Source organism: Eleutherodactylus coqui, chromosome 8, assembly GCF_035609145.1.
Source record: "Eleutherodactylus coqui strain aEleCoq1 chromosome 8, aEleCoq1.hap1, whole genome shotgun sequence".
NCBI classification, from domain to species: Eukaryota; Metazoa; Chordata; class Amphibia; order Anura; family Eleutherodactylidae; genus Eleutherodactylus; species Eleutherodactylus coqui.
The window spans coordinates 99,120,709-99,146,040 of NC_089844.1; the positions used below are offsets into that span (position 1 = coordinate 99,120,709).

Genomic DNA, 25,332 nt, shown 5'->3' on the forward strand with positions numbered 1-25,332 from the left:
ACTCCTACTGATTTTAGTGAAAGTCGGATGACCCCGTTCACGATGATTTTGGTGAAGTCCCATCAATCTCTAACTGATTATTCCAATAATAATTACTTATTACTAATCAGAGGGTTTGCAACTATAAGATCATACTCTAGAATCATTCAAATTTTCAAAAAGGGAGGGAGACATTTAACACCAGAGAAGCCAACAGTCAAGGGTGTACTGGCTTTTTTCACAAAAGAACATGGTCAGATTACCCAGTTTAACTCTCCATCAACCCCAGTGCTCAGATCTCACTCTGATTAAGTGTAGCATATTTACAAAGAAGAAAGGATCCAACTTCTCTGTAAAGAACAGATAAAACCTTTATTGGAGCTGGATGTTGATGTGAGCACTTCTCTGTAGCTGTGTGGATGGATTGGTTGGCAGAGAGGCATGTGTCTCAGTTGGTCAATGTCTGTACTCATTTATTCCGGCTCCTCCTTATGGAGGATGCCAGCTATACTTCTAGTCAGAAGGTCTCTCTGAATCTGAATTAGATTTGACAATTTCAGATGACCAATGGAATTCTACTTTCCTCGTGGTGCCCTTAAGCTCCAAATTTCTAAACTATCTTAAGAACTCTCAAAAAAATTTTTTATATGTGGTATTTTACACCTGTTATTCTAAATAAACTATATTTCCCCACCTATTCAAATCCTATTGGAGATGTGGCTCCGCAGAGAGCAATTATCTGCATATGTGGTGGGACTGTACATATGTTCAGACGATCTGGCAACAGATATTTTTACTAATTTCTAATCTATCTCAAATACAGTTCCCACCAAACCCTGCCATGGCTCTTTTGTGCATAGATATTATCAAATTGCCTCAACACCCAAACATTTATTATACATGCTTTTATAGCCACCAGGATAAGTATAGCACGACATTGGAAATCTAATTCTTCTCCTTCCATGGCAAAGATAATTAGAGCTATAAGTACCAACTGTTAGGTTGACTATATGAGTACAAGTGCTGCCAACAGAGTAATCCGATTCAGACAACGTTGGGAAATATGGTTTTCAAGCAACTTGAGTTTAATGCCATCTCCCTGTTACCCGTTCTATATTAAAAAAAGGGATTTTATTATTAATAAAAGAAAAAAAAATTCTGGTACCCAGACTGACTGACTGATTGACTGACCTGTCATGTTATGTTATGTTATATTTGCCCATGTTATGTTACGTAACCAAAACCTTATTTTCCTCTTTTTACTTTTCACTGGAAGCTGTAATCATTAGAGTTATAATGCCAATAATTATGCAAACGTTAGCATTTCTTTATATATAGAGAAACTGTCAAAATGAAAATCAAATGTTTGTAAAAAAAAAGAAGGTCCTTCTGGTCATGTTGGCGGCTTCAGTCCTACTCTATTATCAGATAAGTCTGTTTGGTGTAAAGGATATTTTGGGGTATTTTAACATCCATTTCCTGACTATATTGCTATAGTCCTTGGTGTGTTTTTTAAACCTACTATGACCTTTGATATTTTCTGAAGCAAACATTATCCCTGTTTTCCAACTAGGAAAACTCAAGGTCGCCCCAGGTTCCTAACGTGGGGTCGTGCCCAGCAGTGGGCAGGGAGCTGCGGGGGAGAGCGAGGAGGAATGGAGGGGAGATCTCTCTCTCCCTCTCTCCCCCACGCTCCCCCTGCTGACTGCCGCTACTCACCGCTCCCCCGCTTCGGCACCCGAACCTTCTGTCTCGAGCGGGCAGGTACTCGCTAAGGGCAATGCTAGCTCGAGCAATTGCCCTTAGCGAGTATACTCGCTCATCTCTAGTAGGGTCTCATTGCATTGTTAGTACAAAATATAAATTAGGATAGCGCTACTTGAGATGAGTGTCCCAAATGGGTAAATATTAATCTGGACTTACCCGGTGTATAGTGGAGCTTCTGACAGGAACCTCCACATCCAGATTCGCCTTGATAATATTTATATCGATAATCTCCCTGCGTTTCCAATGATCCTGATGGGCTATTCCAGGAGAGCAGCTGGGTATCTGTGTCTCACCTCCCAGTGAGACCCACTGCAGTAAACTTCTCCAAACAAGATAAAAAATCCCGCACTCATTCAGGAAAAAGTACTCCAGGGAAAGGATATAACCATAAAAAAGATCCTCCTTTATTTCAATGCTTCACAGTGCAACGCGGTTCATCGCATACCGCTACTTTTTCAAGATGTGCTTGCATTGTTAGTTAGAGTCTAATTTCCCATTCCCCCACTTTTGCTTTCATTTTTGATATTTTGTGTTTTCTGTTTTAGAAAATTGTGTGTATATCCATCCTTTTAGGACGACTAATTACCTCCAGTCCGGACAGGGTCTTTCATGCTCAGCTTGGAATTAACAGCTAGACTCTGTAAAGAACCATTTGAGCCTATTCAAGAAGTTGACTTAAAATGTCTAACTTTTAAGGCAGAATTCCTGATTGTGATCTTCTCAGCCAAGTGAGTGAACGATATACAAGCTTTAGCAGTGAAGGAAGTACATGTCTATTAAGATGACTCTAATTATGGTATTTTTGTTACCATAATTCCCGTCAGTCTCTAGTGTGTGCTAGTACATTTCTATTGCTTTCTATGAGGGCACACCAGATGAATAAATTCCAATGTCCTTCGCCCCAGCTGATGCTTGAAGTTCTATCTGGACAGAACCTGCCCTGTGCATTTAGGAAAGAGGATAGTTTTTTTCATAGTGATCCAGAAATAGAAAAAAATGCCAGCACTTCCTTAAAAAATTCTACTTTATTATTAATCCATAAAAAAGGACAAAAGGTAGTAACTGCGCACAACTGGGAGTATGCACTTTTAGTCATGGCATACAGAAAAATGAAAACACACCAAGATTTAAAAGCAACATTACTCAATCAAGTGCTATAATACACATCACATGTTAAGCACACATCAATTTTAATGATATTAATCCCATAAGTGCCCGAAAAAAAGAGAAGAGGAGAGAGGTGGTGGTGAAAGGGGGGGGGGGGGGGATTGCTAGAAATAGTATTCTTCATGCTTCTAGCAGTCATTCCCCCCACACAGTTAAATCCATACTAGTGGGTGAATTCATGAGACATAAACGAGCGTGTTCAGATACCACGACCTTTGCTAAGCAAGAGAAAGCGGTTATAGATCAGTTCTCCAAACGCGGTTATCCTGACTGGGTTTTGAATAGAGCTAGGAACATAGCTCATGGTATAGATAAGAAGGATCTTCTAAGCTCCAATCACAACACACATAACCCACGCCATTAAAGAAATACTTAAAAACCTGATAGGGTTACATTTTCTACCACATATAGTCATGAGTATAAACAAGTAGTGGGTGTCATCAAGAAAAACATCGGATTGCTGCTACAGGATGAAACCTTAATAGACATTCTAGGAACTGGGGTGTCAATTTCTAGCAAGGAGGGGTTGCACTTTAGAGAGTCAACTGTCACCAAGCCTCTTCACACATGATGGTAGAGCATGTCAATTCACATCTCTCACAAAGCAATTTAATGATACAGAAGGCACTTGTTGTTTTGACATTAATTCCTACATAAACTGCAATAGTGACTTTGGGATTTACATTATTGAATGCCAGTCATGTTGTCTAAAATATGTGGGATGCATGACTAGACAATTGAAAAGCAGGATCCATGAACACATCTTGGATATCCATATTGTTGATGAAAAACATGTGTCAGGAGCTGCCAAACATTTTATATCCAACAATTGTGATCTCTCTTCTTTTCGACACTATGGCATAAAAAGGGTTTTAAAGGGGTTGTCTCGCGAAAGCAAGTGGGGTTAAGTACTTCTGTATGGCCATATTAATGCACTTTGTAATATACATCGTGCATTAAATATGAGCCATACAGAAGTTATTCACTTACCTTCCCTGCACTGGCGTCCCCGTCTCCATGGCTCCGTCTAATTTCAGCGTCTAATCTCCTGATTAGACACGCTTGCACAGAAGGGTCTTCTCCCCCTTGTACGCATCATCGTCTAGCTCCGCCCCCGTCACATGTGCCGATTCCAGCCAATCAGGAGTCTGGAATCGGCACATGTGACGGGGGCGGAGCTACGCTATGACGCGTACAAGGGGGCGGAGCCAGAATGCCGCTCGTGCCGGATCGAAAAGATGGGAGAAGACCCTTCTGCGCAAGCGCGTCTAATCAGGAGATTAGACGCTGAAATTAGACGGAGCCATGGAGACGGGAATGCCAGCGCAGGGAGGGTAAGTGAATAACTTCTGTATGGCTCATATTTAATGCACAATGTATATTACAAAGTGCATTAATATGGCCATACAGCAGTACCTAACCCCACTTGCTTTCGCGAGACAACCCCTTTAACCCTATTTGTGGAGGTGATAGAAAAAAAAATTCCATCTGGACTGAATTATAAAAATGATTTAGCCTATATCCACTAAGAGTAATGAGGGATGCAGGGGGGGGGGAGGTAGTGGAAAGCAGAGTGTTCCTCCATTTTTTCTTTTTGTTTTTTTTCCCCCTTTAACAGGAGGGAGAAGAGGGGAGAGAGGGAGAGGGGGAGAAAAAAGGGGAAGGAGGGAAGGAAAAAAAAAAAGGGTTGAAAGAGGAAAATAAGAGAAAAAAACATTTTTTTTCTTAGGGGGGAGAAAAAGGGGGAGAGGGAAGGGAAAGGAGATAAAAAGAGAAGTGAGGAAAATTTATAACATCTTTTTTTGTACCCGCATGAGTGTTTTTCTGTATGCCATGATTGAGAGCGGTAATGCTTAACATGCGTAGGCCCAGTTGTGTACAGTTACTAACTTTGTCATTTTTTGGGGGATTAATAATAAAGTAAATTATTTAATAATTATTAATAATTTAAGTAAGTACTGGGATTTTTTTCTATTTCTGGATCACTATACATATCGCCAAGGGTCCATTGGAGCTTCCCTGTGCACTCCTCCCAGCAACTTTCAGGTTGAGAGCAACATTTGCAAGATTGATGGATCTGAACTTTTTTGTGTTTTTTGAATTTGTGATAGTTTTTTTATCCCTTTTTCTAGGATTCAAAAAAGGGTATAGAGCAAATCAGCAAGCCATTTCCTTCCCCAGTCATCTTTTACTCCCCAACATACCGGGAACTCATTTTACCGACCTCAGAAGAATAGAAGGCTGAGCCAACCTTAAGGCGGCTATCTAAACCACGCTGGGATTGAACCCGCAACCTTCAGGTAACCAAAAGCTTATGTCTGCATTGCTGCAGCCTTAACCCTCTGCACCACACAGGGCTATTAAATCCTAATTAATAGTGCATAATGTAAATCCAAATCTAAGTGCATAATGTAAATCTCCAAATTTTGGTTACATATAGTGTATATGTTAATTACACGTTCAGTTGTATAAATAATACAAGATAGATGCATTTTTATTTGATTCAGAAGATTTTCTTTTTATTATACTTGAAGAGGAAATATCATCTCTTTATCAGTATCAAGCAATTTAGCAGACATCCAGCACTCTTCTGAGGGAACTCACTTTTGCATTGAGGGATCCCCAATCGCTAAAACGCTTGTATTCTCCAGGCTTCAGAAAATATTGTCTTCCACGATAGTTGGGCTGCTCATAAAAGATCCAGTGACCTTCAAGCACATTGCAAGAGTTGATGTCATGGTTCTTAAAGAGCTCAAAGACAGAGGGACAATCTTCTAAAACTTCCAACATTTGACCTCTAAGATCTTCTTTCTCATAGATCCTCAGTTTGTGGGGTCCTCTTTGCTGCAATAGTAGAAAATGAGAAGAAATTATTTTTCAATATAACAGATTAATTCAAACTGCACTGTTTTCTGGATATTCAAAGGATGGATGGATAAATAGGAGATAGATAGATATGATATGATATGATATGGATAGATAGATAGATATGATATATATGAGATAGATAGATAGATAGATAGATAGATAGATAGATAGATAGATAGATAGATATGATATAGATAGATATGATATGATATGATAAGATAGATAGATAGATAGATAGATAGATAGATAAATAGACTATTCTTTTCATGTTGACTTACTTAATAACTTCCACTCTGAGAAAAAATAAGAGCTTCCATAGTGTAGTATATCACCAGTTAAGAAGTTATAGCGTATAGTATAAAAGTACTCACCTGACTGGGTTGTGCAGCCCAGGCACGCCAGATAATAGTATATATCAGCTGCTGCCTGTCTGTAATGGATAGGCAGGACTACCTCCATAAGCTGAGAATAAGGGTTAAAATGCCAGGGTTTCTAGGCGCTACTGATATAGCAAGAGAGAATGGAACACAGAGTAAAAGTGAAAGTTCTATTTTGTTCAAGAGCGATGGCATCTTCCAGCGCCGAAGATTAGGAAGGCGCCCTTTCAGCGCTATAGCGCATCATTGCTTTTAAACTTTGTCCTTCACTTTGTGGACCATTCTCTTGTCCTGTATCAGTAGCTCCTAGGATCCCTGACATTTTAAACCCTTATTTTATAATTTTGCACAACCAAGTTTAATCACAAAACAGCTAAAATATAGAAGATGTACCACATTACGTAAAAACCAACCTGTGGAATAACCCGGCAAGACCTGATGGAGTCACTGAATCCCATCCATTGCTGATAGTCTGGATATTCTCCCTTCTTAAGAAAATACTGATGCCCCAGATAGTTAGGACGCTCATAGAGCATCCAGCAGCCACTATCTACTCGGATGGAATTACAGCGGCTGAAATAGGAATGGAGGTCAGCACAGTCACCACTGCACTCATAGCAGCGGCCCTGGAAGTTCCTGTCCTCGTAGAAGATGATCTAAAGTAAAGATAAAAGTTTTGAGGATATTAAAAAAGCAATTCAAGGCTGATGAAATATAATGTCTAATTAAACAAATCCTATAAAGTTTTATATAATAAAGTTGTGATGCTTTTAAGTTGTTATTATTTTAACTAATAGATTTTGTAAATTGTTTTTTTTGCAATATATAGTTAGATTTCCATCATTCAATACAAATACTGAAATATTACAAAGCTAATTTTTTACCTTTCCCATTGTAGCAGGGCTGTGGATGCAATTCCCAGTACCTACTACACAGCCTTGTAGCTCTTATATATATCACTATCCATGCTCGATCTGCAGAAATCTAACAAAGGGAAACATTTTCTGTGCAGTCAGGGAAATTTTCTCTCACCGCTCTATCTCCCAACTATGGTGCTCATTTGATATTAAATATACTTTTTAGATATTCCAGTTGTTATTTGAACCATTGCTTTTATGTTTATATATTCTTTATTCAAGTTTGCAGACCCTTTACACATTATAACCTCTCATACAGGTAGATTGCAGGTTGTTATGCTGATATTCAAATACTACGTAATAGTTACAATTCATCTGATCTTTTTACATATTGTTTTCATGAAGAATTAGATTTCAGAACTCTTGGGCTCTGTTCACATTTGTATCATGGTTTACTAAGCCATGACTGCTATGATGGGTACATATTCATACAAGTTTTAATGTATCTTGAGAGGCAACAAGAATGGCATTGGAGACTACGATACTGTCAGAGTTCAAAAAATTCTGTCGCTCACTAGATCTACCTAACAGAAAAGGTTCATCGATTCATGCTATTTGCACCAAATTCTGACTCTCCCATTTCAGACCAAAATAGGAGATGGTGCGATATTTTTCATGGACGTAAGAAATGCAAGTCTGAATACATCAATGCAAAGCAATGGTGTTGTATGCTGTCTATATTACATCCATAAAAAGGATGTAATACTGACAGAAGATATGCCAATGTGAATGGGGCAATAGTTGTAGCACCAGTGTTGCATTTGACTGGAATTTGCTTGACTGTGGACTGCCTGTTCATCAGAATGATTCAAATTTGTTCAGATTGCTCGAGTTTTCCATTCTAATGTGGATTCACACTGAAACTAATAACAATTAAAGCATACCTAACTTCAGGTGACTTTTCAGAATAAGCTATCATGCGTGCACATTTGTAATAATACTATATCTGGCCACTATATAACTTGTATCCTAATTTTTCACCAGCTTTCCCCTCTGCAAACTGTATATCTAATTCTTAGTTGTCCTTGAGCTGGAATATGGAGACTGCTACTATGGTGGCTTCTATAAACTGCACATGTAGGAAACAGCGGGTTTTACTCCCTAACTATCTGTAACACACACACAAATAACAACATCATACAGGATAGTGTATAGCTGAACTAAGCAGTACATATGTGATTCCAGTAGCTATGGGATAATAAATCACTCACTATTAGCTTCAGCAGTGTCTGCTTTTATAATTTACAATAGGGAAACACTAGCCCATGCATTATTGATCTCCAGCTAGTAGTAAACCAGCCACATTACACAAATATTTAGAGTTAAATATAGTCTGCCACTTGGGGTCGGAAGTTACCTGAGTACCTGGAACCAAACGATGCCTCAATGACAAATTAGTTGTGGTTTAAAAGTGTGCATTAGCAGTTATTGCTATATTGAATATTTTTACATATAATAGTATAGTACACTAGTCGTGCTTGTGTTTGCCTGTTTTTCTGGTCATTTTATTATTTCTATAAATGAAAGTATATTCAGTACTGTACATACTGGTTCTCTAGGCCTGGGAGTTATTGCCTCTGTAAATTGCAGTCTGGCAGCAGTATCCCTTCGGTAATAGGAAAGAAAGATCTGGCACTATAATCTCTTGATTAAACGTGTTCATTATCATTATACTGTACATAAAGCAACAATAGGCTGTACTGTTACACTAACACGGCTGGCATTGCTGTTTTCATTTGAATGAAAAGTGTTGAATACAGACAAAGATAATTGAAATAAAAGTATTTCAAATGTAATTGCTAGATCAAATGAGTTTATTTGTTTGGTAGGCAGTATTCTCATAAAGTTAAGGCATTGGCTGTTAAATCATACTATTAATAGAGAAAACATGATGAATCAACATGACATCCTCAAGGTCATTATCTTGGAAATCTGTGAGTCAAAGCAAAGTTCATTATTTCTCCATATTTTAGTGTACAATTCCCTCAAGGAAGGGCACTTTTCTTCTGGCCACCTTTTTGGCTCTCTTCATAGGCTTAATGGGATTCTGTCATGACGCTCGGGCAGCATGAACCTGGGACAGGTACGCCTGCTTCCCCTGTGGGTCTTTTTTTCTGAATCGCTGCAGTGTTTTAGAATAAATATACTTTGAAGTTTGACTCAAGCTGAGCTCCGAGTCATGGAGGCGGGCCACGCTGACTTCTACTCACTCACAGAATAAAGACTGACAGCACTCTCCCTATACACAAGCAGGGAGAGGAGCTGTCACTCTGCATCCAGTGGGTGGGGTGAGGCTGGCACAGCCCACCCCCATGACTCGGAGATCAGCTTAGAGTCAAGTTTCAAAGTGTTTGTATTCTAAAACACTGCAATAAAGCACCCAGGGGGGTAAAAGGCTTCCCTGTTCCAGGTTCATTATGCTGCCGGAATCTGATAACAGAATCCGGTTAATTCAATCTATCAGCTCTGAAATGCTATTTACACAATCTGAAGAAACCCTGTTCTGACAACTGTTTCGCTTTAATTATAATTCATTGACGATCTACAATTATTTTTTATTTCTCCAGCATATAATTCCCTACAGTTACAATGTAAGGTATACATCAGTTGGCTATTTTAGACAGTTTCTATGAAAGATTGACAAAAAAACAGTTTACTCTTTACTTTATACAGTGAAATCTCTCTAAAAGACCACCTCTTGCTATAAGATTTACATTACCTCAGTTTGTTTTGTATCCATTTAGCCAATGATGCTACCAGACCACTAGTTACAACTAAGGCACATTTTTTAAGCAGGTCTATCACATCGAAACTGCTTACTTCCAAGATTACGTTTCAATTGTTATTAGCAATACCATTCTGTATATTCAAAATGCGCTGACAAATGTGCTTCAATAAAAGTTTTCCATTTCCTAAAGAAATTCTGCTCCTGTTTTTTTTTGTGTCATGGCGTTTGTGTCCATTTCCATTAAATGTCACATTTGAGCTACCAATTATACATCTCTTAGCAACTAGAAGTACAAGATGTACCACCCTTAGAATATTCTGTGCTCTCTGCCATCTGTTCTTTCTGTTCCCTCTAACAGTAATGGTTCATCTCTTGTCTCATCCTTTGCAAAACTTTTTTGAAAAACATTTTGAAAAACTCACTAAAATATGATTGAGGGGGTCAGTGATATGCCAGTTTCTATGGATGTACTTTTGGACAACCTTCCAGTAGGCCTGAATGATTGGGCATGCCCAGACTCCTTGCCACATATCCAATCTTTGTGGTCTGAACCTCGGGCAAGCTGTAATTTTCCCTACAGCTATCAGTCAGAAGTGTGTTTCTCTCCACCTTTCAATAATGATACACTTCCTGACCTGGCACCATCCTTCTAATATTTTGTCCAATATATCCTGATCAGGAAAGATTTGTTTCTATTTCTCAAATAATGCCGCAGGATGTATCTTAGAGCTGAGAGCTCTGAAGTGTGGATATAAGGAGGTAGTTGTTACTCTTCCCTCCTTTTGTGAGGATAGCACGCTTCTCAACAATATCACAATCGCTACTCAAGTTTGAGCAGCTATTCCACATGGAAAATCTGGCTGCAATCGTCAGCCATTCTTATCCATAATTAAAAAAAAAAAATCTGCAAGACCTGTTAAGACTTCCACAAGTTATCATGTTTTCTCACTTTGGCCTCTAGCATATAATCAGGACTCGGTATGTTTTCCTATTTTTATATTTTATATTTAGATTCTTTTGAACTATTAAAATATATAAAATGAAGTAGTAACTACTACTGTGTGTATTGATGCATTTCCCTCCAAAACCTCCCCCATCCCCACAGTTATTAAATTTCTACAACCCAATTATCATCTACATCAGTGCGCGCCTAGCTTCGCCAACCTTGTTATGGGGTACTTTGAAAAGGAGAGATTTAGGGACCCCAGGATAGTGCTATACAAGAGATTCATAGATGACCTTCTCATGATATGGGATGGAAGTGAAAAGGACTTAAAAGCATTTGTCCTTGGTTTATCTGAAAATGAATTTCACTTCAAATTCACCCATTGTATAAGTGCCAATAAGGCTGTTTATCTGGATTTGGAATTAGAAAATGAAGATGAGAAAATATCTCGCACCCACTTCAAGAGTGTCGATAGCAATAGCTATCTTAATTATTATAGTTGTCATCACAAAAATTGGAGACTAAATATTCTGTTTGGCCAGTTCCAGCGTATAGAGAGAAATTGTACGAAACTGGCAGATTTTGAGTCGCAAGCGCAGATTATGAGGAAGAGATTCCTGGATAAAAAGTATCCTAAAGGTTTAATTGATGCTGCATATAATAAAACATTGATGCAGAATAAAGAAGAAAAAACATCCCGTAAACGGAGCATCAAGGATAATGAAATCTATAAGACTGCATTTGTAACCAAATTTAGTGTACAGGCAAACAAAATTAATTATATTCTTCGAAAAAATTGGGCTATACTCAGGGAGGATCCTTTTTTAAGCAATAAATTACCTACGCAACCTCCCTGTATTTTTCGTAAAAATCAGACTATAAAAAACCTAATTGCTCCCTCATGTCCTAGAAGGGAGAAGAAAAATAAGGAAGTGGTGAGGATAGAGGATAGAAATGTAGGGGTCCATAGATGTAAAGAAAAGAAATGTAAATGTTGCGCCAATATTGCACACGGTACAAAAAGTATCAAATTACCTAATAATGAGGAATTTTTAATAAGACAGCATTTAACCTGCAGGGCAAAAAATGTTATATATTTATTGGAGTGCCCATGCGGGCTAAGATATGTGGGGAGGACGAAGAATGTACTTCGTGAAAGGTTAAATCAACACCGGAGCAATATCCGTAAGGGATACACTAAACACAGTATATCGCGCCATTTTCTTAACAATCACAATAAGGACACTGTAGGATTACGGGTTACACCTATTGAATGTATTAGTGAAAGGTCCGTACAAAAATTGCGAGAGAAAGAGATGTTTTGGATTTTTAGGCTAAATACGCTCAGCCCCAATGGTCTTAATGAGATTTTAGAAAAATTATGAGTAGTGTTATGTATGTATATGTAGGTTTTCATATATACATATATATATATATATATATATATATATGTTTTAGGATGGTTTTAGAATATAAATATGTGTATATGTGTATGTGTATGTATATATTAATTTTTTGATAAAAAGAAATAATGTTTTGGAAGAAAAACCTTTATTTGGTAAAGGGTTTTTTATACTAAATTATCATAATATATAGTAATTTTTGATAAACAATATTTTGGAAGAAAAATCTTTTTATGAAAGGGTTTTTATACTAAATTATAATCTATTTATTTATAATTTTTTGTATTATTAATTGGTATGTATATATATATACACATTTATATCAGCTGTTTTTATGATCTTACCTATTTTTATATAGTAATGTTTTTTATATAAAAAATATATATGTGTAGTTCCTTGCTAGGCCTTAGTCAGACAGGCGTTTTTTCGCGCGATTTGCACATGCGCATGCGTCCGGCGATTTTTTTTAAAACCATTGCTTTGCAATGGTATCGGACACATGAGCGCTTTTTATGCGCTCGTCCGATAAATTATAGAACAAAAAATCGCAGATCGCACCTATCTGCGATCTGCGATTCCTGTTCTCTTCTCTATATGCGCTCATTGGGGCCGGCGGCAGCAGCGCCGACCCCATTGAGAACATATAGAAGACAAATCATTCTTCTCTGCCACAGCTGTTACAGTTGAACGATGTTTGCCCATTGAATTCAATGGAGCGGCAATACAGCCGCTCCATTGAAAGCAATGGGCTGCCGGCGTGCGCGGGGTGAATTGTCGGGAAGGGGTTAAATATATAAATTCTTCCCTGCAATTCATCCTAAAATGTGTTAAAATAAAAAAAAATTGTATACTCACCTTTCCGCTGCAGCCGGAGTCCAGCCGCGGCCGCTGTCAGTTCTCCTGAACTGCTTCTCGGCACTATTCAGCCGGCGGGGCTTTAAAATCCCCGCCTGCTGAATGATCTGCCTCTGATTGGTCACAGCCCTGACCAATCAGAGGCCGGTTTCACTCACACACCCATTCATGAATTCATGAATGGGTGAGTGACTGCTGCCTCTCAGCGCTGAGCCAATCAGGGGCAGGTCTGACTCACATCCATTCATGAATTCAGCGCTGAGTTTTATGGGAGAGAAAACATGTGCAGGATTATCAAAGCCACGCGTTGTTAGTCATAGTAGCGAGGAATGCCAGGTGCAGTGGGAAGATGACGCTGCTGTCAACTTACCGGTGCCCATCACGCGACCTCAGTCAGCTGACACTACACGTCACCAGAGACAGCTTCTATGGTCGCATAGCAACCAAAAGCCTGCACCTAAGCACCGGAGGACATCCAGAGCACAATACATATAAAAAAGGGGTATTTAACACCAAAAGTGGGCTAGATGTAAAAATATAGACACAATAGTCTTTTTTGAAATGTGAAGTAAACAGAAGATCAGGATATCTCTATTGTTGTATCTTTTTGGTGTTAGCAGCATCATCTTCCCACTGCACCTGGCATTCCTCACTACTCTGACAGATATTTTTCGAGGCTGCTAGGCGATGGGCACATGCACAATTGTGATGCCAACCTGAATGACTAACAATGCGGGGCTTTGATAATGCCGCGCATGTGCAGTAGATTGACCGGGACTCCGGATCTTGGCAGACGGTGGAGGAAGAGGCACTGGCAGAACTTGACTCTGTATTTTTCCATATTTAGTATGTTGATGTGTTGCACATATGTTTGTGATTATGTTGTGGGTGTATTCTTGTTTTGCTATTGGCTGCTTTGTTTTTTGTGTACCTTGTTATTTAAGTGTTCTTTGGTGTTTGGTTAAGTAAGCTTGAGAAAGGCCACTTTTGGCCGAAACATGCCTTGCTTACTTGTTTTAAGGATCATGGATCAATAAAGCTTTTCAAATTTTAAACTTTCTGTTTATGCTGCCACTACATCTGTTATGTTTAAACTGGCTGTTGGAGTCCTGAGGTTCAGGCTCTTGCTGTGGCTTGCATTTTTTCCACCTCATCTTCTTAGGAGCTAATTGGGTGCCTCTGTAACACTCCATTAGCACATGGGCAGATGCCATGGCGTTGAAGTACCAAAAAGGTATTCCGACGCCATGGTGAGTATATTTACCAAGAATAGTTAGAGGTGAGGGGGCATAAATATGAAGGAAAAACAATTTAGACAACCCATTTAAGTAAATTATATTAATTTACCATGATAAGGATTAGAGATGAGCGAGCACCAAAATGCTCGGGTGCTCGTTACTCGGGACGAAAATTTTGCGATGCTCGAGGGTTCGTTTCGAATAACGAACCCCATTGAAGTCAATGGGCGACCCGAGCATTTTTGTATATCGCCGATGCTCGCTAAGGTTTCCATTTGTGAAAATCTGGGCAATTCAAGAAAGTGATGGGAACGACACAGCAACGGATAGGGCAGGCGAGGGGCTACATGTTGGGCTGCATCTCAAGCTCCCAGGTCCGACTATTAAGCCACAATAGCGGCAAGAGTGGGCAATCCCCCCTCCCAACAATCTTTACTTCTGAAAAGCCCTCATTAGCAATGCATACCTTAGCTAAGCACCACACTACCTCCAACAAAGCACAATCACTGCCTGTATGACACTCCGCTGCCACTTCTCCTGGGTTACATGCTGCCCAACCCCCCCCCCCCCCACACACACACGACCCAGTGTCCACAGCACACACCAAAGTGTCCCTGCGCAGCCTTCAGCTGCCCTCATGGCACGCCACCCTCATGTCTATTTATAAGTGCGTCTGCCATGAGGAGGAACCGCAGGCACACACTGCAGAGGGTTGGCACGGCTAGGCAGCGACCCTCTTTAAAAGGGGCAGGACGATAGCCCACAATGCTGTACAGAGGCAGTGAGAAATATAATCCTATGCCACTGCCATCAGGAGCTGCACACGTGGGCATAGCAATGGGGAAACTATGTGCCACACACTATTCATTCTGTCAAGGTGTCTGCATGCCCCAGTCAGACCGCGGTTTTTTATAAATAGTCACAGGCAGGTACAACTCCGCAATGGGAATTCCTTGTGCACCCATAGCATGGGTAGCTCCCTGGAATCCACCGGCTGTACATAAATGTATCCCATTGCAGTACCCTGGACAGCAGAGCTAACGTCAGATTAAATGCACGTGGGCTTCGGCCCACACTGCATGCCCCAACCTGACCGGGGTTTTTAATTCATAGACACAGGCAGGTACAACTCCCTATTGTGAAGTCCCTGTGGACCGACAGCATGGGTGGGTGCCAGGAAGGCACCGGCGGCACATAAATATATCCCATTGCATTGCCCATCACAGCTGAGGTAATGCCATGTTTAATGCAGGTGGGCTTCGGCCCACACTGTATGCCCCAGTCAGACTGGGGTTCTTTAGAAGTGGACACATGCAGTTACAACTCCGTGTGGACCGACAGCATGTGTGGCTCCCTGGAACCCACCGGCGGTACATAAATATATCCCATTGCAGTGCCCAGCACAGCTGATGTAACGTCAGCTTTAATGCAGGTGGGCAAAAAATTAATTGGATTACACTGTAGGCGAGGGCCCCAAAAAATTGGTGTACCAACAGTACTAATGTACCTCAGAAAAATTGCCCATGCCCAACCAAGAGGGCAGGTGAAACCTATTCATCGCTTTGGTTAATGTGGCTTAATTTGTAACTAGGCCTGGAGGCAGCCCAGTTAAAATAAAAATTGGTTCAGGTGCAAGTTTCAACGCTTTAATGAGCATTGAAATCTATAAAAATTGTTTACAAAAATTATATGACTGAGCCTTGTGGGCCTAAGAAAAATTGCCCGTTTGGCGTGATTACGTGAGGTTTCAGGAGGAGAAGTAGGAGGAGGAGGATGAATATTATACACAGATTGATGAAGCAAAAATGTCCCCGTTTTTGATGGTGATAGAGAACGATGCTTCCATCCGCGGGTGCAGCCTACGTATTGCTTAGGTATCGCTGCTGTCCGCTGGTGGAGAAGAGAAGTCTGTTCATCTTGATGAGTGTTAGCCTGTCGGCACTGTCGGTTGACAGGCGGGTACGCTTATCTGTGATGATTCCCCCAGCCACACTAAACACCCTCTCTGACAAGACGCTAGCCGCAGGACAAGCAAGCACCTCCAGGGCATACAGTTCGAGTTCAGGCCACGTGTCCAGCTTCGACACCCAGTAGTTGTAGGGGGCCGAGGCGTCACGGAGGACGGTCGTGCAATCGGCTACGTACTCCCTCACCATCCTTTTATAGTGCTCCCGCTAACTCAGCCTTGACTGGGGAGCGGTGACACAGTCTTGCTGGGGAGCCAGAAAGCTGTCAAAGGCCTTAGAGAGTGTTCCCCTGCCTGCGCTGTACATGCTGCCTGATCTCCGCGCCTCCCCTGCTACCTGGCCCTCGGAACTGTGCCTTCTGCCACTAGCGCTGTCGGATTGGAATTTTACCATCAACTTGTCCGCCAGGGTCCTGTGGTATAGCATCACTCTCGAACCCCTTTCCTCTTCGGCTATCAGAGTGGAAAGGTTCTCCTTATACCGTGGGTCGAGCAGTGTGTACACCCAGTAATCCGTAGTGGCCAGAATGCAGTAATCCGTAGTGGCCAGAATGCGTGTAACGCGAGGGTCACGAGAAAGGCATCCTAACATGAAGTCCGCCATGTGTGCAGGGTACCTGTACGCAACACATGGCTGTCCTCACTAGGAAGATCACTTTCAGGATCCTCCTCCTCCTCCTCAGGCTGAAAGGATAACAGGCAAGCAGCATGGGTACCCTCAGCAGTGGGCCAAACTGTCTCTTCCCCGTCCTCCTCATCCTCCTCATGCTCCTCCTCCTCCTCCTCAACACGCTGAGATATAGACAGGAGGGTGCTCTGACTATCCAGCGACATACTGTCTTCCCCCGTCTCTGTTTCCAAGCGCAAAGCGTCTGCCTTTATGCTTTGCAGGAAACTTCTCAAGAGGCATAGCAGAGGAATGGTGACGCTAATGATTGCAGCATCCCCGCTCACCATCTGGTTAGACTCCTCAAAGTTTCCAAGGACCTGGCAGATGTCTGCCAACCAGGCCCACTCTTCTGTAAAGAATTGAGGAGGCTGACTTCCACTGCGCCGCCCATGTTGGAGTTGGTATTCCACTATAGCTCTACGCTGCTCATAGAGCCTGGCCAACATGTGGAGCGTAGAGTTCCACCGTGTGGGCACGTCGCACAGCAGTCGGTGCACTGGCAGATTAAACCGATGTTGCAGGGTGCGCAGGGTGGCAGCGTCCGTGTGGGACTTGTGGAAATGTGCGCAGAGTCGGCGCACCTTTCCGAGCAGGTCTGACAAGCGTGGGTAGCTTTTCCGAAAGCGCTGAACCACCAAATTAAAGACGTGGGCCAGGCATGGCACGTGCGTGAGGCTGCCGAGCTGCAGAGCCGCCACCAGTTTACGGCCGTTGTCACACACGACCATGCCCGGTTGGAAGCTCAGCGGCGCAAGCCAGCGGTCGGTCTGCTCTGTCAGACCCTGCAGCAGTTCGTGGGCCGTGTGCCTCTTCTCTCCTAAGCTGAGTAGTTTCAGCACGGCCTGCTGACGCTTGCCCACCGCTGTGCTGCCATGCCGCGTGACACCGGCTGCTGGCGACGTGCTGCTGCTGACACATCTTGATTGCGAGACAGAAGTTGCGGAGAAGGAGGAGGAGGAGGGTGGTTTAGTGGAGGAAGCATACACCGCCGCAGATACCACCACCGAGATGGGGCCCGCAATTCTTGGGGTGGGTAGGACGTGAGCCGTCCCAGGCTCTTACTCTGTCCCAGCCCAACTAAATTCACCCAATGTGCCGTCAGGGAGATATAGTGGCCCTGCCCGCCTGTGCTTGTTCACGTGTCCGTTGTTAAGTGGACCTTGGCAGTAACCACGTTGGTGAGGGCGCGTACAATGTTGCGGGAGACGTGGTCGTGCAGGGCTGGGACGGCACATCGGGAAAAGTAGTGGCGACTGGGAACTGAGTAGCGCGGGGCCGCCGCCGCCATCATACCTTTGAAAGCCTCCATTTCCACAACCCTATACGGCAGCATCTCCAGGCTGATAAATTTGGCTATGTGCACATATAACGCTTGAGCGTGCGGGTGTGTGGCGGCGTACTTGCGCTTGCGCTCCAACACTTGCGCTAGCGACGGCTGGACGGTGCGCTGACAGACATTGGTGGATGGGGCCGAGGATAGCGGAGGTGAGGGTGTGGGTGCATGGCCAGGAGACGGTAGTGCCTGTGTCCTGAGAGGGGGGTTGGATCTCAGTGGCTGGTTGGGCCACAGGGGGAGAGGCAGCGGTGCAAACCGGAGGCGGTGAATGGCCTTCGTCGCAGCTTGTGGGGTGCTTGGCCATCATATGTCTGCGCATGATGGTGGTGGTGAGGCTGGTGGTGGTGGCTCCCCGGCTGATCTTGGCGCGACACAGGTTGCACACCACTGTTCGACGGTCGTCTGCACTCTCAGTGAAAAACTGCCAGACCTTTGAGCACCTTGGCCTCTGCAGGGTGGCATGGCGCGAGGGGGCGCTTTGGGAAACAGTTGGTGGATTATTCGGTCTGGCCCTGCCTCTACCCCTGGCCACCGCACTGCCTCTTGCAACCTGCCCTGCTGCTGTCCTTGCCTCCCCCTCTGAAAACCTGTCCTCAGTAGGCGTAGCAAACCAGGTAGGGTCAGTCACCTCATCGTCCTACTGCTCTTCCTCCGAATCCTCTGTGCGCTCCTCCCTCAGACTTACTGCCCTTACTACTACCTGACTGATAGACAACTATGTCTCATCGTCATCGTCCTCCTCACCCACTGAAAGCTCTTGAGACAGTTGCGGGAAGTCCCCAGCCTCATCCCCCGGACCCCGGGAACTTTCCAAAGGTTGGGCATCGGTCACGATAAACTCCTCCGGTGGGAGAGGAACCATTGCTGCCCATTCTGAGCAGGGGCCCGACAACAGTTCATGAGAGTCTGCCTGCTCCTCAGAATGTGTCATTGTAATGGAGTGAGGAGGCTGGGAGGAAGGAGGAGCAGCAGGCAGAGGATTCGGAGTTGCAGCAGTGGACGGCGCAGAAGTCTGGGTGGTCGATAGATTGCTGGATGCACTTTCTGCCATCCACGACAGGACCTGCTCACACTGCTCATTTTCTAATAAAGGTCTACCGCGTGGACCCACTAATTGTGAGATGAATGTGGGGGCGCCAGAAACGTGCCTCTCTCCTAATCCCGCAGCAGTCGGCTGCGATACACCTGGATCAGGAGCTTGGCCTGTGCCCACACCTTGACTTGGGCCTCCGCGTCCTCGGCCGCGTCCACGTCCTCTAGGCCTACCCCTACCCCTCAGCATGGTGTATTACCAGTAGTGCAGAAACAGAACGCTGTAATTAAATGTGCCACTTATTGGCCTGTGGTTGGAGGCTGAATTCGCTTACGGAACGCACAGCAGAGCCAGGAAAGAATTTTGCGCGAGCCTGCTGTAACACTTAGCTGGCTGCGTATGAATTAGGACAACTACCCCCAGCAGAGACCCAGTACACTGAGGACGGTCACAGGCAGCCCAAATAGATTTTTTTTTCCAAATGTTTTTGGAAAGGCCCACTGCCTATATACACTGTATATGTCTTCTGTCCCTGCCTCACCACTACTGGCCCTGGACAATGTAAAATTACTGCAGACTGTTTCACTGTGGACAGGAATACAGCGGTGATGTAACAGGCAACACAGAGCCAGGAAAGAATTTTGCGCAAGCCTGCTGTAACACTTAGCTGGCTGCGTATGAATTAGGACAACTACCCCCAGCAGAGACCCAGTACACTGAGGACGGTCACAGGCAGCCCAAATAGATTTTTTTTCCCAAATGTTTTTGGAAAGGCCCACTGCCTATATACACTGTATATGTCTTTTGTCCCTGCCTCACCACTACTGGCCCTGAACAATGTAAAATTACTGCAGACTGTTTCACTGGGGACAGGAATACAGCGGTGATGTAACAGGCAACACAGAGCCAGGAAAAAATTTTGCGCAAGCCTGCTGTAACACTTAGCTGGCTGCGTATGAATTAGGACAACTACCCCCAGCAGAGACCCAGTACACTGAGGACGGTCACAGGCAGCCCAAATAGATTTTTTTTCCCAAATGTTTTTGGAAAGGCCCACTGCCTATATACACTGTATATGTCTTCTGTCCCTGCCTCACCACTACTGGCCCTGGACAATGTAAAATTACTGCAGACTGTTTCACTGTAGACAGGAATACAGCGGTGATGTAACAGGCAACACAGAGCCAGGAAAGAATTTTGCGCAAGCCTGCTGTAACACTTAGCTTGCTCCGTATGAATTAGGACAACTACTCCCAGCAGAGACCCAGTACACTGAGGACGGTCACAGGCAGCCCAAATAGATTTTTTTTCCCAAATGTTTTTGGAAAGGCCCACTGCCTATATACACTGTATATGTCTTCTGTCCCTGCCTCACCACTACTGGCCCTGGACAATGTAAAATTACTGCAGACTGTTTCACTGTAGACAGGAATACAGCGGTGATGTAACAGGCAACACAGAGCCAGGAAAGAATTTTGCGCAAGCCTGCTGTAACACTTAGCTGGCTGCGTATAAATTAGGACAACTACTCCCAGCAGAGACCCAGTACACTGAGGACGGTCACAGGCAGCCCAAATAGATTTTTTTTACCAAATGTTTTTGGAAAGGCCCACTGCCTATATACACTGTATATGTCTTCTGTCCCTGCCTCACCACTACTGGCCCTGAACAATGTAAAATTACTGCAGACTGTTTCACTGGGGACAGGAATACAGCGGTGATGTAACAGGCAACACAGAGCCAGGAAAAAATTTTGCGCAAGCCTGCTGTAACACTTAGCTGGCTGCGTATGAATTAGGACAACTACCCCCAGCAGAAACCCAGTACACTGAGGACGGTCACAGGCAGCCCAAATAGATTTTTTTTCCCAAATGTTTTTGGAAAGGCCCACTGCCTATATAAACTGTATATGTCTTCTGTCCCTGCCTCACCACTACTGGCCCTGGACAATGTAAAATTACTGCAGACTGTTTCACTGTAGACAGGAATACAGCGGTGATGTAACAGGCAACACAGAGCCAGGAAAGAATTTTGCGCAAGCCTGCTGTAACACTTAGCTGGCTGCGTATGAATTAGGACAACTACTCCCAGCAGAGACCCAGTACACTGAGGACGGTCACAGGCAGCCCGAATAGATTTTTTTTACCAAATGTTTTTGGAAAGGCCCACTGCCTATATACACTGTATATGTCTTCTGTCCCTGCCTCACCACTACTGGCCCTGGACAATGTAAAATTGCTGCAGACTGTTTCACTGTGGACAGGAATACAGCGGTGATGTAACAGGCAACACAGAGCCAGGAAAGAATTTTGCGCAAGCCTGCTGTAACACTTAGCTGGCTGCGTATGAATTAGGACAACTACCCCCAGCAGAGACCCAGTACACTGAGGACGGTCACAGGCAGCCCAAATAAATTTTTTTTCCCAAATGTTTTTGGAAAGGCCCACTGCCTATATACACTGTATATGTCTTCTGTCCCTGCCTCACCACTACTGGCCCTGGACTATGTAAAATTACTGCAGGACGCAATGCTCTGGACGCAATGCTCTGCACGGCCGATATACAAAAAAAAAAAAAAAATGTGCAACACTGCAAAAAGCAGCCTCAACAGTACTGCACACGGTCAGATGTAGCCCTAAGAAGGACCGTTGGGGTTCTTGAAGCCTACAATAACTCCTAACACTCTCCCTATAGCAACTCCAGCAAGACAGCACTTTCCCTCAGCTATGTCTGAATGCATCTGTGGTGAGCCGCGGGAGGGGCTGATTTATATACTCGGGTGACACCTGATCTCGCCAGCCACTCACTGCAGGGGGGTGGTATAGGGCTTGAACGTCACAGGGGGAAGTTGTAATGCCTTCCCTGTCTTTCTATTGGCCCAAAAAGCGCGCTAACGTCTCAGAGATGAAAGTGAAAGTAACTCGAACATCGCGTGGTGCTTGTTTCGAATAACGAGCATCTCGAACATGCTAATACTCGAACGAGCATCAAGCTCGGACGAGTACGTTCGCTCATCTCTAATAAGGATATATTAATCTAACAGCATTATTTAAATATAGTTACTTACTGCTGGTTTGACACCAATACATTTTTGAAATAGTAATAGATGCCAAATAAATTATAAAAGTAAAAATTTGAGAAGTCTGTCTCTAGTAACGGAGAGAAACAAATGGATTACAGATATTTAAGAAGGGAGATGACTCATACTGCCGATAGATATTTGTGAAGAGGAGAGGAAGAGTAGGGAGGGTAGTGGAGAGGAGGACAGGGAGAGACTCACAGACATGGACAGAAGTGGATGTGGATGCCAGAGCTAATGCTGAGTGATTTACTGTCCCACAGATACAGAAATCACATTTACATTACTCAGTACTTCAGTACATGATGCATGTATTTATGTGTGTGCTACAAAGATTAGAATTTGCTATTTTCTGCACGTGCAGTGTATAAAAGACATAATAGTAACTGTCTCCACTCACCAGCTCAGGAAGAACTGAAAATTAGAGATACAGCCTGCACAGGGGAAAACTGGTGATAAATGCCATATACAAGTCGTATAATGGTCATTAACAGTGTTATTCCTCATGTGCACGCACTGCAGCTTACTGTAGTGTTAGGTATGAAATGTTAGGTATGCTGTGCATTGTTTTACTGACAGCTAATAGACAGACAGACAGATAGATAGATAGATAGATAGATAGATAGATAGATAGATAGATAGATAGATTTCCTACTTTTACTTTGCATAGGTTTGTATGATGTAATTACGTTATGATGTTAAGCACAGATCATTTGGTAAAATTACTATATGAAAGCTTTTACAAAATAAAGAAAAAAAGATTCGTTGGATGTTATTTTATTAAATAATTTTAATAAAATTCTGTAACTTGCTTGAAGGAGCCAACCCTGGCATTCAGAGAACCCCAGTCAGTAAATCTTCTATACTCCCCAGGTCTCAGGTAGTACTGACGACCCTTAAAACTTGGAAACTCATAGAAAATCCAGTAGCCATCAAATACATTGCAGGACTGGATGTCATGGTGACTAAAACGATCAGAAACTGAAGGACAATCATCCATTGCTTCCAGCATTTTGCCCCCAAAATTATTTCTTTCATAAAGCCTCAATCTGTAAGATCCTTTATACTGTAGTGAAGGAAGGAGAAAAAAAAGGGTTAAAATGAAAATACTAAAATATTACAGGTAAGCTAAAGTATAGACTTTAAAGTAAACGGTTTGACAATTTTAAATATTAAATAAAATATACATGCTTGTTCTAGATATAGAGCAATGTTACTTTCAGTAAGTATTACATTTGGCAATTGTAATAAATCCAGTAAGTGTTAAATTCTTACAATATCACAATATCAGAAATAAAGACACTTACTTGTGGAATAGCTATACAAGATCTAATGGAATTATTGAATCCCATCCAATCCTGAAAATCTGGATAGTCTCCTCGTTTTAGAAAGTATTGATATCCATTATAGTTGGCACGTTCATAAATCATCCAGCATCCTTTTACGACTCGAACAGAGCTACTTCGGCTGATATAAGAATTCAGATTAGGGCAGTCATTACCACATTCGTAGTATCGACCCTGGAAATTTTTCTCTTCATAAAAGATTATTTGCATCTGTAAGACAAAAGGCACAAAATATTTAGTGTGCTGATATCTTTCAGACACTAAATTCACTATTTACATCAAACATAACTTCACACACAATATCAAGTCTTTTGAATCTGTGATTTCATTAAAGGGAATCCACATACGTGACGTTTCTATCCAGAGGACCTTTATCAAGCACTGTGAAATATAATAAAACATAGACTCTTAGCGAAAAAGCGATCAAGCATGTAGAAGAAGTTGTCATTTTGCTACAAAACTCGGCATGGAGTTATACAGATATACAGATGATTAGAGCTGTGGTATGATTAGATGAACAGTTTTGCCACCTGAGGCTCTAAAAGTGGTTCCACCCTTGGCCTATAAAAAGTCGCTCAGAGGCTATTTGTGTGTAGTGGACCCCTTTTTCCCCTTGTGTAGAGCTTCTTGACTACTAGACGACTCTATGAGGCAATAGAAGAGATTTTTCCAGACTCACAGATTTTGAGAGGGGCGCATTATCGGAATACGAGAAGATGGATGGTTGTATTGATGAAGTGCCCAACATCTGGGCCATTCTGAGCAGACTACTACAAGGTGTTGGGACCTGTGGATGCATGAGGGCACGCACATAAGTTAACTGGGCTGAGGATGCCCTCGAGAGACCACCAGTAGAGAGAATCATCGGATTGTCCAACAAGCACAAGCAGCTCCCACTGATTTATTGTCTGCCATGGAGAAACAGGTGACCTCATCGTTACAGGTCCTTCTGTTTGCTGGAACCATTTCCAGGCATTTGGACGAAGGACATTTGGTCTCACAGAGCCCATTACATGTACTGCCTTTGACACCCACCATCGCCTCAATTTGCAGTGGTGTCATGAACAACAAAACTAGACTGCTACTGAGTGAAACTGGGTTGTCTTCAGCGACAAATCCAGGTTTAGTTTTGGCACTGATGACGACCATGCTTATGTTTCTTATTGTTGTGCATGTCCACTGCTGTCTTTAGTTTGGTCATGTGATTGCACTACCTTTGCCTCTTTCTAGTGGAATGGTTTCAAGATGCAAATATAACCTACTATATCATAAATGCAACACCTCCTGATCCTGATTTAATAAATAAAAATTACCTGAAAGCACTGTGGAGTAAGTTGGTGCTATACAAAGAACAAGATTTTTTAAGAGATACGTTGTACAAAACTACTTTATGTTAACACATAACTGCTGAAATCAGCTTGTCCACAAATATATTTTATGATGTCCTCAGATAGAGAGCAAGTCATTGTTAAATACAAAATTTTCTAAACACATACCTTCACTTTTAGGGCTTAGTCAGACAGGCGTTTTTTCGCGCGATTTGCACATGCGCATGGGACCGGCGATTTTATAAAACCATTGCTTTGCAATGGTATCGGACACATGAGCGCTTTTTCTGCGCTCGTCCGATAAATTATAGAACAGAAATCGCAGATAC

At 42.8% G+C, this 25,332-nt stretch overlaps 2 protein-coding genes across 2 annotated transcripts; both read right to left on the reverse strand.

Moving 5' to 3' along the window:
- Positions 1–5,481: 5,481 nt before the first annotated feature.
- On the reverse strand, positions 5,482–7,051 carry LOC136577553 (gamma-crystallin 2). The gene is made up of 3 exons (XM_066577472.1): positions 7,043–7,051; positions 6,572–6,814; positions 5,482–5,757 (listed from the first exon to the last, which is right to left on the reverse strand). Exons 1-3 carry the CDS (start codon positions 7,049–7,051, stop codon positions 5,482–5,484), a joined length of 528 nt encoding a protein of 175 aa, XP_066433569.1.
- Positions 7,052–23,119: 16,068 nt separating this feature from the next.
- On the reverse strand, positions 23,120–23,885 carry LOC136577554 (gamma-crystallin M2-like). Its single transcript, XM_066577473.1, has 2 exons — positions 23,637–23,885; positions 23,120–23,395 (listed from the first exon to the last, which is right to left on the reverse strand). The coding sequence occupies exons 1-2, from the start codon at positions 23,883–23,885 to the stop codon at positions 23,120–23,122; spliced, it is 525 nt and encodes a 174-aa protein (XP_066433570.1).
- Between the last annotated feature and the right edge of the window lie 1,447 nt (positions 23,886–25,332).

What these genes read in the sequence shown, in the direction of transcription:
- LOC136577553 (XM_066577472.1), bottom strand. An exon ending in CTTGCCGGGTTATTCCACAG is followed by an intron (nt 5,758 to 6,571) that starts GTTGGTTTTTAC and finishes CTACTATTGCAG; the next exon opens with CAAAGAGGACCCCACAAACT.
- LOC136577554 (XM_066577473.1), bottom strand. Translation starts at nt 23,885, where the DNA reads ATGCAAATAATCTTTTATGAAGAGAAAAATTTCCAGGGTCGATACTAC. An exon ending in CTTGTATAGCTATTCCACAA is followed by an intron (nt 23,396 to 23,636) that starts GTAAGTGTCTTT and finishes CCTTCACTACAG; the next exon opens with TATAAAGGATCTTACAGATT.